Genomic DNA, 14,583 nt, shown 5'->3' with positions numbered 1-14,583 from the left:
TTTACTTTTTTGGGGGGTGTGGGGTGTGGGGTGTGGGGAGGGAAAGAAAACATAGTAAGGTACTCCTCCCCAGAGCTTGCAGGCTACAACCAGTGTCCAGTCTTTTTTTTTTCCTCTTTTACTTTCCTTCACTCACTCGTCTTCCTCTTCCTCTTCCTCGCCATCGGACAGAGAACAGGGGCGGATCTGGCGGTATCTGTCCAGCCACTTCTCGACCATCTGTGTGACCAGAGGGTGGTTACGGCGGCGGGAGCTCTTCTGCATGGCTGCCAGCATGCCGCCTTCTGTCACGCAGCAGTCTAGCCATTCCCTCAGCAGCCTCTCCTGCTGCTCCTCGTTGCCCATCTGAGCGGTACAAGAACTTGAAATTAGCTGCTGCAAAGAGGAAAATGCTCGACGACGCCAGCAGTCGCCACTTTAATCGTCAACCTTATCCGATCATTCAGAACGGATAAGGTTCCGTTTAAGACATTTAAACTCAAATCAATCAAGGAGTGTGTTGCGGGGGGTCAGAGTGGGGTTCTGATGCATTCAATAATTGAATAAAATGGATGGCCTTTTTTGTGTAGCCATAATTGTAAAGTGGGAAAGAAGTGATTACTACTGTGAGATCCATGTGTAATAATTATTACCATGATAATCAAGAGAAAGTATCGGCCTTTACCTCCTGTGCCGAGAGGAAGTGTATGTGGAGCAGCTTCCTTTCGCTGTCCACCAGTGGCAAAAATGTGACAGTGACATCATCGTCAGTATTGAGGTTGGCGCCTGCACCGCGATTGTCGTAGCCGTCGTTCTCCATGGCCACCAGGGCCGAGAAGTGGCCGCGTGTGTAGCCCAGAGCGATGGGGCTCTTCCAGCAGAAACTCTGCTCCCATAGCAGAGGCAGGTACACTCCTGAAAACACATGTCGCGTGCGCACACACACGCACACACACAAAGTCCAGTTACTCAAGTCACCTGGAAGAATGGCTTTAGCCGCTTTAAAGCTCAAATTCTGCTGTGCGTGTAACTTGAGACCAAGCAGCGTCTCAGGGATGATCTGACATCAGAACTGGGTGCTGACTGGAAACAACTGGCCCTTTGTGAGCAGCTCTGTGGCGCAGCCTGGTGACCCGTATTTTGCACCTGCACCACCCTTTCTTTTTCCGCTCTCTCCCAACTTCGACTCCAAAACCCACACAAACCAGTCTAGACAATCTATACGTAGTGAGAGGTAAAGCCAAGGCACTTTCTGCTCTGGGTGGTACATGATGCTGGTCACTGAGTCCAACATACTAAATCATCATATGACTTTGTCTTTGCAAATTGCAGGCAGTAATTTGAGTTGTGCTCGACTGCGTTTATCACAATAAGATAAGTTAAATGGGTTGCTTAGCTAGACTCTCAAGGGGTGGGAGAAGCTTAAAATGGTCTGAGGTTACTTCTCTTGGTATGAAGTCATTACATTTTGTTATATTTGGCTTGGGGTCAAGATGTGTCTTACTGTTCTGTAATGACTTGGATTTGATTTTTTTTTGGGAGCCTGCAAATCTGGAAGATAAGCTGTTATAATGGTTCCCTTAGGGATTCGGGAAAAATACGAGTTTCTATTGAAATAATGAAGTCACTGCCTTACCTTGAAAACGAGTGTATCCTAACGTTTCCCCACGGAAACTTTTGTAGTATTTCACTCCGTAGACTATGATTGGTCTGCGAAGAATGTGTGCGAGAACAAAAATGTGGGTCTGCTCGAGGCTGGCCCCAGGCTGCAAAGAGGAAACAGATAGAGACACATCAAACAGTCGCTGGAGTCATACGGACTTCCTCAATTGTACATTCAGTATCAGTCGGTCTAAAAAAAGGGTTTGAAAGAATTGACTGCAGGGAGCGAGGTCCACTGTGGCAAAACTCAAGTCTCTGCACACAGTGGACCAGCCAAAAAGCAGGTGTGATTACAGCAGGTCATAAAAAAAAGAACAATGAATACCACAGTATCTGCTTTGGCAATAAAGCTTCACATGCTAGTAAAAATTCAATTCAATTGTTGTGGCCTCAGCAAAGAGAAGAGTAGCCTGAGACATAATTTGTAAAAGAGAATTGCGATGATTTTTTTTTTTTTTGGTGGGGGGGGGGGACGTCATTCTAAAGGGTTTTTTGCAAACTAAATTCTTGCTTATTTCTCTCTTCTTCAACTAGGACATTCATTTTTTTGAATTTATGCATAACCTGTTTTGCAGTAAATTTACAAATGAAAAATGTTCTTGGAAGTTGGTGGCATTTTTTTAAAGAACACCGAAACACTGAATTGACATAAATAAGACCGGGGAGGTGTATGTAAATACTATTTGAAAAAGGTAAAATGATAATGTATATCAAAAAGCTTCATTGGGGTGATATGAGACTGAACTGATATAGTCACTGGATGATGTCCACACTTTCCTTCACATCTCTCCATTGAGCTGAAAGATTCGGTTAAATAACTACTTTAAAACTGCAGCTTCCATGACATTTCATGACAAAGACATCTGCAGTTCAGGGATGTATAAAGGCTGACCTTACTCTTCTATCCATCACCGTCAAAGCCCCAGCCAAGGTTACTGCATGATAGCTTTAGTTGTGTTTGTTTATACTTCTATTGGAGCGGCTCTCAGAGCTGAATGTCCGTAATCCCACGGTCACATGTTGCGTAGGATTGCTGTTCTAGCATGCATGCCAACCAAGCAGATGAGCTGTCTGTCAATCTACAACTCCCTCTGAGGGGATCTATGATAATTGCTTATGTCCTCTCCTGTCATTCACAGAAAAATCCACCTGTTGCAGTTGCTGCTGCACTCACAGTGTTGGATTGTTTACACCTTGCACTCAATACATCTTATACTCTTCCTTTTAACCCCAACACAACAATCCATTTTCTTTTGGTAAATAATTGGGGAAATGAGAAAAACATCAGGTAAGCTTGATAATTACCTGGCTGGCCAGGGACAATATGAACGCCCAGTCTTCCTGCCACTGCTCCTCTCTCAGGGAGAAGTGCAAACCAAAGCTCTGCGAATACCAAGACTCCCACTCCTTCCAACGTGTGTAAAACCTAAAAATAAATATCATGAAAAGCATGTTTATTTTTGGTTACAGTACCTTTAGAGTCCATTCAAATCTAATTCAGACATTGTGCCTGTATTGGAGAACTTTATTTTAAACTTTAGTTGTTTGACAGTTAGCTGACTTTAAATCTACTACTAGCCTTTATACTAAAAAAAACAAACAAACAAACAATTGTTCATGACCAAAACACCCTATGATCAAAGAGGCAGAACATCCAACAAACAAATAATAATTCCAAATAAACTATTAAGAACCAAAGACATCGCTATAATTATACTCATTCTGCACAATAAAATAAATATTTAAGTTTTAAGCAGTAGAAAACTGCATCTTGGATGTCTGCCACAAATTACAGGAACACTAAACATAACCCTACATTTAGATACGTTAAAAGAAAAGGTATTTCTAAAGTGCCACACAGATAAGGTTTCTGCTTATTCGTATTACTGCTGGATCTCACCAATGGGAGCAGTCATGAAGGCTGTCATGCAGGGTCTTGCGTAGCACAGAGTCCTTATCATATATTCCCCATGTGGCTTGTAGAACGGAATCTAGCAGACAGTCTCCAGCTGTGCGGTTCCACAGGGCGTACAGGCGACTGTCCAGGCGCGTGCCCAGCTCCAGGGACCAGTTGATGACCGGTGATTCTTCTTCCAATTCTATACAAACAGGATGTGTGGGGGGAAAAAATAAAGATCAAAAACAGGATGGAGGATTTACACAGGCATCTTTTTGTCAAATTAACAGAGAGGGGGTGTAGCTATGCAATAGGATAAGCAGCTTTTCAGCATTTTCCTCGATTGTCATCAATTGGATCTAAGGCGAGATGATACACTGATTTTATAACGCCATTCAAAATGTATAGTTCTAAACAATTTGTAATACTTTAATACTTTGTAATGTGTAATTGTATGTAATTATGTGTAATTTTAATACTTTGTAATACTTTGGTTTTCAGATTCACTGAGGTAGCTACTCTGATCTGAAGTAGCTACTCTGATCAGGCTCCTATATTTAATAATATCCCTCAAAGAGTATTCAACATCGAAAACTGCAGGGTGGCAGTCGTTACCTAGGAGATTTATTCTTCAAAAAAAGGCCCTCAGTTATAAGGAATAGGTTGGTTTGCAGAGTCTGATATTTAAAGAACCAGCGGGTTGTAAAAATTCTCTAAACCCTGTGTCACCTAAAAGCAGTTGCAAATAATGTCTCGGCATGCGAAACCCATACAGAGAATGAGAAAATTGCAAGAAATTGCAAGCAGCAAGTGTCCGCTTTCAGAGACCTGTTAAAAAGAGGCCTCTGACATTAGCAGAAATATCTTTGAAGCAGCCACAGAAAAAGGTAGAAAACACAGAATTTAGACATGGTGATGCATTTCATACAATCTAAGGGGAATGGCGACTATATTTAAGGGTAGCATGATTTTTGAAACAGATAAAGTTACATGATTGTGACCACTCTGTAGTAAATTATTTTCATAATTGCAAGTCATGAATTACATAAAAACATTTAAAATTATATCCACATAATTGTAGTGTAACTGTGGGGATCTGGCCCAATAGACCTCTTATATAGTTCTTTGACACATGTTTACATCTTTAAAAAATATTGGAGCTTCTTGTGATTTGAAAAATGTATTTGGCAGGATTGAGCTTTGAACTGAAAGTCAATCAACCAAGTCTACAGTACATAGTAATACATAGACATAGGAATACTTTTAATTTCTTTCTTATATATATATATATATATAATATAAAGGAAAGTAATTTTATTTTATCTTTTTTATTTATTTTTTTTTTCCCCTCAAAAACGGGTATAACAGAATAGGAGGGAGATTTTAATTTTAGGCTGGAATAGCAAAAGTATTGATTACTCATTACCTTAACAAATGATTTAAGGACAAAAAGAAACATTTGATGTTTAAATTCTAAATGTATCTTATTTTAGGAGGTCAGGTGATGAATCAGGAGACAATGTGACAGTTGGAGACAGAAGAAGGCGGGAGTAGATGCTTGTCGCTTCCTCTTTTGAATTGATGACCGATGCATGTTTTCCCCCGGAACAGTAAGACGGGAATCCCAGATAACTTCAACCCACGAGGTCAAAATACGTGGGCGGTCAGTGAAAGACCTGCACAGGAATAAACCACAAGTACCTTTCTGCACATCCCGATCTAACACCTCATCAAACAGTTTCTCCTGGACAGCAGGTGGCAGGTCTTCAATATCTGCAGACGCATAGGGAACTATATTACACTCATTATAACCCAATGTTACACTCTAGCAAAAGGCAACAAAACCCCTACAGTAATGACACAGAGGGGGTGTTCTTTGCATTTCCTTTCCCTGGCTGACATTTTGTCAATGACACCCAGTAAAACACGCGCTCTGTCTAGCATGTTGTGTTTCTGTGTGTTATTGAACTGTGCACACACAAAGCCAGAACACTGGTGGCTATTCTCTTGCTCAATGGTGAATGGCAGTCGCTTTGTGTGAAAGAGAGCTACAGAAACCGAAAAAGCAGACTACAGCTGGTCCCGGGCCAAATTCAGTCTGAAAGGAAATACTTGGCATAACAAGAAAAAAAAAATCTATTAAAAAATTTAAATTGATCGTTGATGTCTGCTATATCTTTCATCTGACAGCTCTGAAGCCAAATATAACTGGGCAGCAGTTCTAAAAATCAAAGCTCATGTCATATCAGTAAATCCAGCCAGAGAGAAGAGACACTGAGCTGCTGTTTCAATGAGCAAAGCTGTACAACAAGGCTGGCCACCATTCTTGTCATACTCCAGTGAGACATTTAAATAGTGTATAATTACACAAAAAAAATGTTACTGATGGGGGTGAATCGTCAGCCCAATCCCATAAATCCTGCTCTTCTACCCCTGAGTAAATTTGCATCATAATATTTAGCAGGAATTTGAACATGAAGCCACGCACAACACAAATGCAAAAAAGTAGACAAGTTAATAAGTAAGAAAATGCAGAATATCTTGTGAGGTTAACATTCATAAAGTAATGTTACTTAATATTGATGTAAATGAATGCACAAGAGCGGTGTGAGATGCATACCTGCAGGCAGGGTAAAAGTGACCAGGTCAGTAAGGAAATAACAAGCAAAGTCTCCTTTGCGCTGATGTAGTGATGCCGCGATCTCCCTGCGGATCTGCTCTGTCAGTTCCATGCACACCATGGAGGGGATGCACTTCGCCGCCTGCTGGTTCACCTGAAACATAAACAAAAAGTACACATCAGGAGATCCACAGGCAAATACGCAATAAACCAACCACTGAAGGTGCATGTAAATGTTTGTTAATTGTTTTTCTTGTGAATTTAAACAGCTACTTTTAAAGTGATTTATATCAAATACTAGTTGATGGTGAAACAGACGTACAGACATAGCAATCACAACATGCAGTGGAAATGGGTGGGCGTAACTAAAAATCCAATCTCTGTCCCCAATCGTTAAAAATGAAAGTAAATCTTCAGCACGGAGCAGTCCAATGAACATCCAGATGGAAATAAAATAAAAAGCGACAGTGCATTTCTAATGACATTCCATCCCTAGATGATATACATATAGTCAGCCATCAGATAAAGAAGAAAAGCTCCTTATTTCCACATATTAATAAGGACTGGAATGGATCTGGGAATATTAGAATTCACAAAACATTTTTTCTTACATGCTCATGGTATAAATGTAATTGGCACAGCATGGGATGCAAAAGTTATTTCTTTTAAGACTTGGATCATATTTCAAATGGGATTTTTGCCCCACAGCAATACACTATCAATAATAATAATAATACATAATAATACATAATTTATCTTTTATAAATGCCCATGGGGAAATTCATTCTCTGCAATTAACCCATCATGGATGAACCATGATGGTTGCATCCTTTTTATTTTTTTTATTTTTACATATGCAGTTCTGAAGCAGCAAATTCAGTTTTTATGTCCCTCGCTCTGCCTCAGCTTCGTTCATTATCTCCGTCGGCTCCAGAGAGAACTATCTGGCTTTTGAGCATTCAAGTGCTCCACTATATATGCCTGCTACTCGCTAATGTCATCAGTCTCTTCTCTGAAAACAGCTGCCTGCCGCAGCCAAGGGCAAGGCTATTGGTGAGATTGAACCAAAACATTACATATCTGGGACATTACACAGTGAATCGAACATCACTTTGGATCACCAAGAGGTGATGCAATGTAGATGGAATATTTTCTGGATTGATCACTATTTAATGCTTTAGCATCTCAAGGTAGCTGTAATAACTATTCTCTATGAAAATGTTATTACACTGTACTGTCAGAGGTTGTTTACGTGACAAAGTAAATAAGGGCAATATAGAAAATAAAAACCATCTAGCCTTATAATTCATACAGACTTGCAGTAATGTGTGAGCTGTGGGGATTTGTTCTCCACTTCCCCACTAACCACAGAGACTTGTTTAACTTCACCACCCTTCCTTTTCTAATCTGCGTGCCCTGCTTGCAAACCACATCATCTCTGTGGCATCACATCCATTAGGGAGCAGTGGCAGGACTGCAGCCAGGTTAATCCGGCACCTAATCCTTACTGTGCACTTGCGCTGTAATTACAGGCATTACAGCCGTTTGCTATACATCATCTTCTTTAGCGCAGAACAATTATAGACTGATGTGGTTGGCAGGAGGATGAAGAGCACTGGAACTATGGAAATACTTCTCCCTACTTAGAATAAAAACAGCTTCACTTTAAAGTTTCTCCAACAAATTCAAGCACCAATACGCTGTCCTGGTCATTTTTAAAGGCCAAAATAAAGGTTCAATGGACTTGTGTACCCCATTATTCAAACCAGTGGTTGAAGGATACGACTGGACTCATCCAAACACATTTTAATTTGGGAAAAAAAAAACTAGCATCAATGAATAGTTGCACTCCCCCCACCTTGGTAAACCACTGCTGTTGAACAAGTAAAAAAAATTAAATCTTTGGTTTATAATGCTCTGAAATATTCTTAACCCCTCAAGTTAATGACTGTTTCTCAGGTCCAATATAATCATCGATTCTTAGGAGGCCCCAAACCAGCCACATTCTAAATAGTAAAAAAAAAAAATATGGGAATATGGTCCAAAATGTTAGCTAAAATTCTTTAAAGAAAAGTAAGTAAGTAGAAAAAAAAAAGACTGTTTAGGAACATAGGCAAACCAAAGATAAAAATGTTGGCACAATGTGAAATATTATGAATATTTCAGGCTGTTTCTACCATTACCAACTGGCAACTAAACCACACATGTATTCTAAGGAAATTGTACATCCTTACTCCAGAAGTAAGTGGGATTTTAAGAATTTGTTAAACAACCTGGATTAAAACCCCTGATTATTTCATTATAAAACATTTGAAAGCAGGCAATGAATCAAACAATTCATCGATTGATAATTGTAGCTCAGCTGACCTCTGTGAGCAGGATAGCAAGCATATCCTGCCTCTGAAAGCGGATGGCCAGATGAACCAGGGTAAATCCTATGTCAAAAGCCGAGGATCGGTTCAGGAGCTGCACCTCGTCTGAAGTGAGCTGCCGAGCAATGTCTCCGCCAGATGACTTGTAGGCCTCTACAGCTGCCATATCTCCCTCCACCACACCTACAAGAATGGAAACCAAGGGAGGAAGGAAGGTTACGAAACAGGAATGCATTGCTGGGACTGACTCAGTTCACACACATGAGCTACTGAACTTTGGGGAACAAGGATATTAGTGTTACAAACCATTGTAAACAAAGCACTTTGGTCACAGGGCATGTCAATTCAGTTTGGATTTTTTCTGGATATCCCGTTTATGCTGGTGAAACTTTGAAAGCAAAGAAAAACCTTTCCAACAATACCTGGAAATTGAAACCTTTGTGGATTTAGGATTTAAGAGGCATGTCAAATACGTGTCATAAATTCTAGTCTACTCTGCCAAAAATTGCATATTTTCTTTTTAACATAGCCGTAAAAAAAAATATTGAAAAACCATGTAACAGGACATCGGATTGCTTACAAAAAACAGCCCCATGCTTTGTAAACGGATTAGACTAGCTTTTGGAGAGGCTCCAGCCATATCCTTGATTGTAATACAAAAAAGATGTAGACAGCTGGCAAAATGATCAAAGAAAGAGAGAAACAACCAGTAAACTTAAATATGGAATTCTCGTGAGTTGAAAAAAACATTATTTAAATAGAAGAATTTGAACAACAAATCACTGCATAGGAAAAGCAGAAAGACAAACAGAGGGTGCATAACAAAACCTTTGAGACCAAGCTAAATAAGATAACCTTTGGATGTAGCCACTGGCACTGATAATGATAATAATAATAATAATACTCAATTTTATTCTTACGTCATCTTACTCAACACTTGTCTCAGCATCTGTTATAAATAACTTGGATGCTAATTTTTAGAAAGGAGATGCATTTTGATCGCTCTAATTTAATTAAAATACCCTTGTACAGTGCAACAATGATTTTTTTTGTACATTCTAAGACACTCCTATCCTAAATGGAATTTCAGAGAAGTTACAACACAGTAGTTGCTTGACCACAAAATGTGGTATGACCCTCGCTTTTGACATTATATTCTGATGTGTCCCTAATAACCAACATCCTTGGTTAAAGTCTAACTGCAAGTATTTCATGCCTATCATCAAATTCTTTAGCCTCTCTTTCCCGGAACCCATCATCTGAGAACTCACATACACTGAATAAGAACAACCCTAAAAAAGGCAGTTCCAATTCTCAAAAAAACAAACAAAAAAAAAACAACAGTATACTGTGTAGAGCGGAAGACATTCAAATCTGAGACCTTTCACCTCACAGAGATCGCTTTGCTCAAAATGTTTTACATTCTCTTATATCTTGTATGATGCCAAACAAAATCAAAATCCTAGAAGTCACTGACCTCCCTGATTCCTTGAGCTCTGCACACCATGTTGATCTTACATGCCACCAAGGGGGGCATCATTGCTTTGTAGTCAGAGTTGACAAAACTCAGTCAGAGGTTATAATATTTGCTAAGTTCATAACGGTTTGCTTTTGTTTTGAGTAGCCTGAGCTAACAATATCTCCAAACAACATGGTCTAATATGGTCTATTTCATAGCCAGACCTTTTTTTCATATTATGGCAACAGAAAGAGAAAAAAAAATCCAACTGTGATCTAGGTCTTGAAAGTAATTCTCAAAACTTTATACATCCCAAGTTCCACAAATCTTAATCTAACTATAAAAAAAATGTTTATTCACACAGTCCCTGACAGGAACAGCAGGAACATAACTTTCAAGTTGCAGAGTCCCAATGAAATTAAGCAACAATATTACATAAACAGTCTGCTTCCTTTTGTGGGAAAGTAGAATCAATGAGATAATCAGATTCTAGCCCGGCCACAGCTCCCTGAAAAAACATGGAATGGGTCTTGAGTTATGAGAATTGAGGAAGTGGCTTGCTTTGCACTAATTCATTACTTTACTCAGAAACTTCCTCTATCGACAAGCATCAATGTGAAAAGACCTACAATACATGCAGTGTAAAATGGGGGAGTATATATAAAATGAAACCACAAGACAGTTGTAGTACTGGATTGGTCCAGTGAAAGTGTCCAGTGTCAGGTAGATTTTGGCCATAGGGATGTAAAACTGGCTCTCTTTGACCAAACAGTGATCTTTCCACACCAGTGCAAAAGCCAGAGGGCAGGGGAGTGAGGGTCAGGAGGCAGATCATACACGACCTTCGTGTTTTTCCTTTTTTTTTTATTTTTATTATTGACCGGTATTCATTTCATGTCAAGGCTATTTTTTCCTCCTGGGGGGCCCTGGTTAGTACATAAGCGTCGCTGTTTACAGGGTGAATTGAGCATGAGCCAGGAGGGTCTCCGGACTACAGGCTCTACTCTTGTAGTGCTGCCCAGACTGCCCATTCATCCCCAACAGCTGGGAAGCATTCACACCCTCTCACTTTTTCAAAGGCACTCTCAGTAGCAGAGCAAACACATCTAGAGTTCTAGTGGACTCCAGGGATGAGCTGGATTAAAATCAAAGGTCTTTATTAGCATAGTCTCTCAGTAATTTCCCTGGCAATTTTGCATTGATACACCAACGCAATGTATTCTTAAATCACTGCAAATATCATTAAAGTTTTTGATGCTAGTAAGATGAATGCCATATTTATGACAGATTTATGGCAACAGAGTTTGGTCTTCACAGTTGTCTGTTAAAGGACAATAGTAGTTTAGAAAACAAACAAAACGTCAACGGGTCATAAATCACCAATCTTGCAAATGAAATAGATAAAATTCTCTGCCATATAAAGGACATATGAAACTGTGATTCAGACAATCGGTGAAGTGATGTCACAAAGAGCACCGACAGTCTGTGATACATTTATAACGGGCCCTACATAACTAATACTTTTACAATGTCCATAATATTGTCTAATAAGGCTTATGATATTCTGACTCTGAGTTCTATGCTTGCTTATTATGTAGTGATTCACCATCATTTGAGGTTTGTTGAGCTTTGAGATGGTGTAAATATCATGTTTGAAAAATTCTTGTTGTGCTCTTCGGGGGGAAGTTTGTCGGCATACGCTAAGTAACAGGGAAAGAGGTCAAAGAGGAAACGGTATCTATTTTCCTTTCAGCGGCTTCCTTCAGGGGTCAGCAATTCATCTACCTCCATCTAACCTTATCCCCTGCATCCTCTTCTCTCACACACTGACTTACTTCTGTCATCTCTGTCATCTTTCACCAAATCCTGAAATCCCTTCAGTCATCTAGGCCTCCTGCCTTGCAGTTACAACCTCAGCCTCCTTCTACTAATACATTCACGATCACTCCCATGCACATGTCCAAACCATCCCACTCTGACCTTTATCTCCAAAACATCTCACATGTACTGTCCCTCTGATGGACTCTTTCCTGATCCTCTTGATTCCTGATATTCTTTTATTACATGTTACCCCTGACACCACCAGTTCCAACTGGCTTTATTAGGTTCTTTCACTTCTTTTCCTCACGCTATTGCTCTGGACTGTTGACCCTAAGTACTTAAAATCCTCCACCTTCTTTATCTCTATTCCATGTTTATTCACTGTTCTACGGCAGGGTCCCTCCCATTCACACGCATGTATTCTGTAAAAGAGGAAACTATATACTTGGTTCAATCTGCTGATTGTCTCTAGAATGCAGTGATCTGTCATCCCTACACATTTACATTGCAGGGTTGAGAGTATAAGAACAGGAAAAAAGATTAGAAATTTGACAAGAATATAATTAAAGGAGCAAAATTAAGGACAAAGACTCCTAATGAGCAAGCTTTGTTTAAACAACAATAGTGGTACAATAAAACATTACAAATATTGAACATATATGGACCAAAGCGCTTTCTTTTGTTGACCCAAAAGTTGAGTATGTGCAGTCTATAATGCGACAGCATATAGTCACCCTCTTAAAATAATCGCCTAAGTCATTTTTTTCATATTTTTCAGGAAACACAAAAAACTGAACCATTTGACATACTCTTGACATAGACAATTTCTACTAAAGGGGTAGAATGGCACAATCTGTTTAACTGAGGATGTAGGCAATTTTGCCAGAGGTGGTCAGCATCATGAGGAGATGATTTAGACAAAAAGAACATTTTTGTAAAAAAATGACTCAGGCGATTATTTTAAGACGGTAACGATGTGAAACTGAAAAAGGCTAGAAACTGCTCATGCAGGCTGTAATAAGGTAATTGAATTTCTGTTACATGTGCTCAGATAATCAAAATGTAGCACACTCCTTTATTTTGACACTGACAGATATAACAGGAAGGGGGAAAAAAAAAAAAAAAACCACTCACCTGCACATGCATTGAGAAACAGCCAGTCTGTTTTCCTCATTCTGTTTCTTATCTGTTTTAGCTTTTTGAAATCAATCTCTTGTTCCTCCCTGCTGCCCATGGCTCCAGCAGCAAGCTCTATTCTCTGGAAGTCCGTTTTGATATTGTCCTCCTTCTTAGGCATAGGAGGGGATCTCCTCAGGCCCTGACCTCCACTGCAACCACCTCGCCACCGTGCTATGTCCTGCTCATTTATCAAGGGTGAGGGCTCTGCAGACCCAGCCAGCTCAATGGCTTCTTGGTTGTTGGGTTTGGGGTGATTACAAACCACACACTTCACAGTAGTGGGCCAGTTCTGGTAAGTGCAAGATGTGCATGTCCAGTGTTGCTGGTGAGTATTAAGTCTGTTTCTATCATTGTACGTCTCACATGTGTCCACTGGAGAGTGGACAGTAGGGCGGCTGTCAGCATTGGAGCTTGAAGTGTGGGGATATTCTGTAGGGCTGCTGGTCTTTGGACGCTGACACAGACATTGCGTGCAGCGGACTGCCCGGGGCCAGTTCAGGTAGGTACACATCTGACAGGACCATTTTGTTGCAATCTCAGCCATGCTGGCTGGTCTGATCCTGGGCCTGGCACTGGAGTCAGGGCAGATGAGGAGGCTGCTGCCGCTCTCGGTGACAGTAGGTCCCCACTCCGGATTGGGGTCCAGATCGAGGCCACTTTTGTACGGCTCCTCCGTGATGATGGGACCCCTCGATCTCTGTGCACGGCACATAGTGCACTTAATCGCAGAGGGCCAGTTTTCATAAGTGCAGTAGTCGCAGGCCCATTTCTCCTTCTGTTCTGTCATCGTGGATCACTTTGGTTGGTGAAACTGTGGTGACAGATTCAATTAGATCCGAGCCATTATCAATTTAAAAAAAAACTTAGAAAGAACTGTTGAGTTGAACACACAAATCCAACGAATATGGAAGTTCCTGTGAAGGTGAAGATACTGGATCTAGTCATAACAACCAGTCATGTTCAATAACAGTGCCAGGCTGCGACGGCGGTGTGTTGGATACACAAACTATCGTCAGCAGATCAGCAGCATGAGTAATCATTATCGTTTTTTTCACAGCCTTCACACGACGGCACTGTGCTACTATAATGTAATATTTCAGTGTTTAGGGTTAGCTTAAGAAGCAGCTGGTAAGCTAACAGCTAGCATGACAAGCTATCGTCAACTTCAAAGAGTTGGCATTGCGTTTCCATAAAAAGTACAAACGTCGACTAGAGGGAAAGGGAAGGGAAAATGTCGTCAAGAGTCTTACCGTTTCGCTGCGGGGCTTGTTTGCCAAGTGCTGTCGAAAACCACAACAAACCCTTCTTGTCCAGTACCCCCCCCCCCCCTCCCCGCTCTGTCAAATCGTTCCCTATCCGAGTTATTTCGATCCCTTTACTCGCTCACATGTTTACCTCTATGGACACATGAACCCATGGCTGAATAAAAAACACATTGGCAAGGCCTCTGTGCGCCTAGAATCATGGCGTAAATCCGCGACACTCCGGTGGTTTACATTGCCCCAGTGTTGTTTAATGGCGGCGACACCGAGACAAATGAGTAGCGAAGCCAAAATAAACGCTGAGCTGTCGTCGTCACCAATCATCTGGCACA

General features: G+C 40.6%; 1 protein-coding gene across 2 annotated transcripts; it reads right to left on the bottom strand.

Moving 5' to 3' along the window:
* zranb1a (zinc finger, RAN-binding domain containing 1a) lies at nt 1-14,583 on the bottom strand. 2 transcript variants are annotated; one of them, XM_086139734.1, is made up of 10 exons: nt 14,240-14,583; nt 12,945-13,800; nt 8,526-8,713; nt 6,159-6,312; nt 5,240-5,311; nt 3,542-3,740; nt 2,947-3,067; nt 1,616-1,745; nt 665-894; nt 1-345 (listed from the first exon to the last, which is right to left on the bottom strand). In XM_086139734.1, the coding sequence occupies exons 2-10, from the start codon at nt 13,774-13,776 to the stop codon at nt 133-135; spliced, it is 2,139 nt and encodes a 712-aa protein (XP_085995860.1). In that variant the 5' UTR covers nt 13,777-13,800; nt 14,240-14,583; the 3' UTR covers nt 1-132. The 2 variants fall into 2 exon arrangements, with proteins under 2 accessions (XP_085995860.1, XP_085995861.1); XM_086139735.1 differs by having other exon boundaries at nt 8,631-8,713; nt 14,240-14,548.

This window comes from Fistularia commersonii, chromosome 32 (genome assembly GCF_037954325.1).
Source record: "Fistularia commersonii isolate RoL2024-O1a breed Wild chromosome 32, RoL_Fcom_v1.0, whole genome shotgun sequence".
Classification (NCBI taxonomy): domain Eukaryota; kingdom Metazoa; phylum Chordata; class Actinopteri; order Syngnathiformes; family Fistulariidae; genus Fistularia; species Fistularia commersonii.
The sequence above is the reverse complement of the archived record's forward strand: the minus strand, read 5'-3'. Positions and strand labels throughout refer to the sequence as shown.

Excerpts from the sequence above, each read along its gene's own strand:
- zranb1a (XM_086139734.1), bottom strand. The coding sequence starts at position 13,776 with ATGACAGAACAGAAGGAGAAATGGGCCTGCGACTACTGCACTTATGAA. Across the intron at positions 3,741-5,239 it reads AGATCGGGATGTGCAGAAAG|AATTGGAAGAAGAATCACCG; the intron begins GTACTTGTGGTT and ends CTGTTTGTATAG. Across the intron at positions 346-664 it reads ACTTCCTCTCGGCACAGGAG|ATGGGCAACGAGGAGCAGCA; the intron begins GTAAAGGCCGAT and ends TGTACCGCTCAG.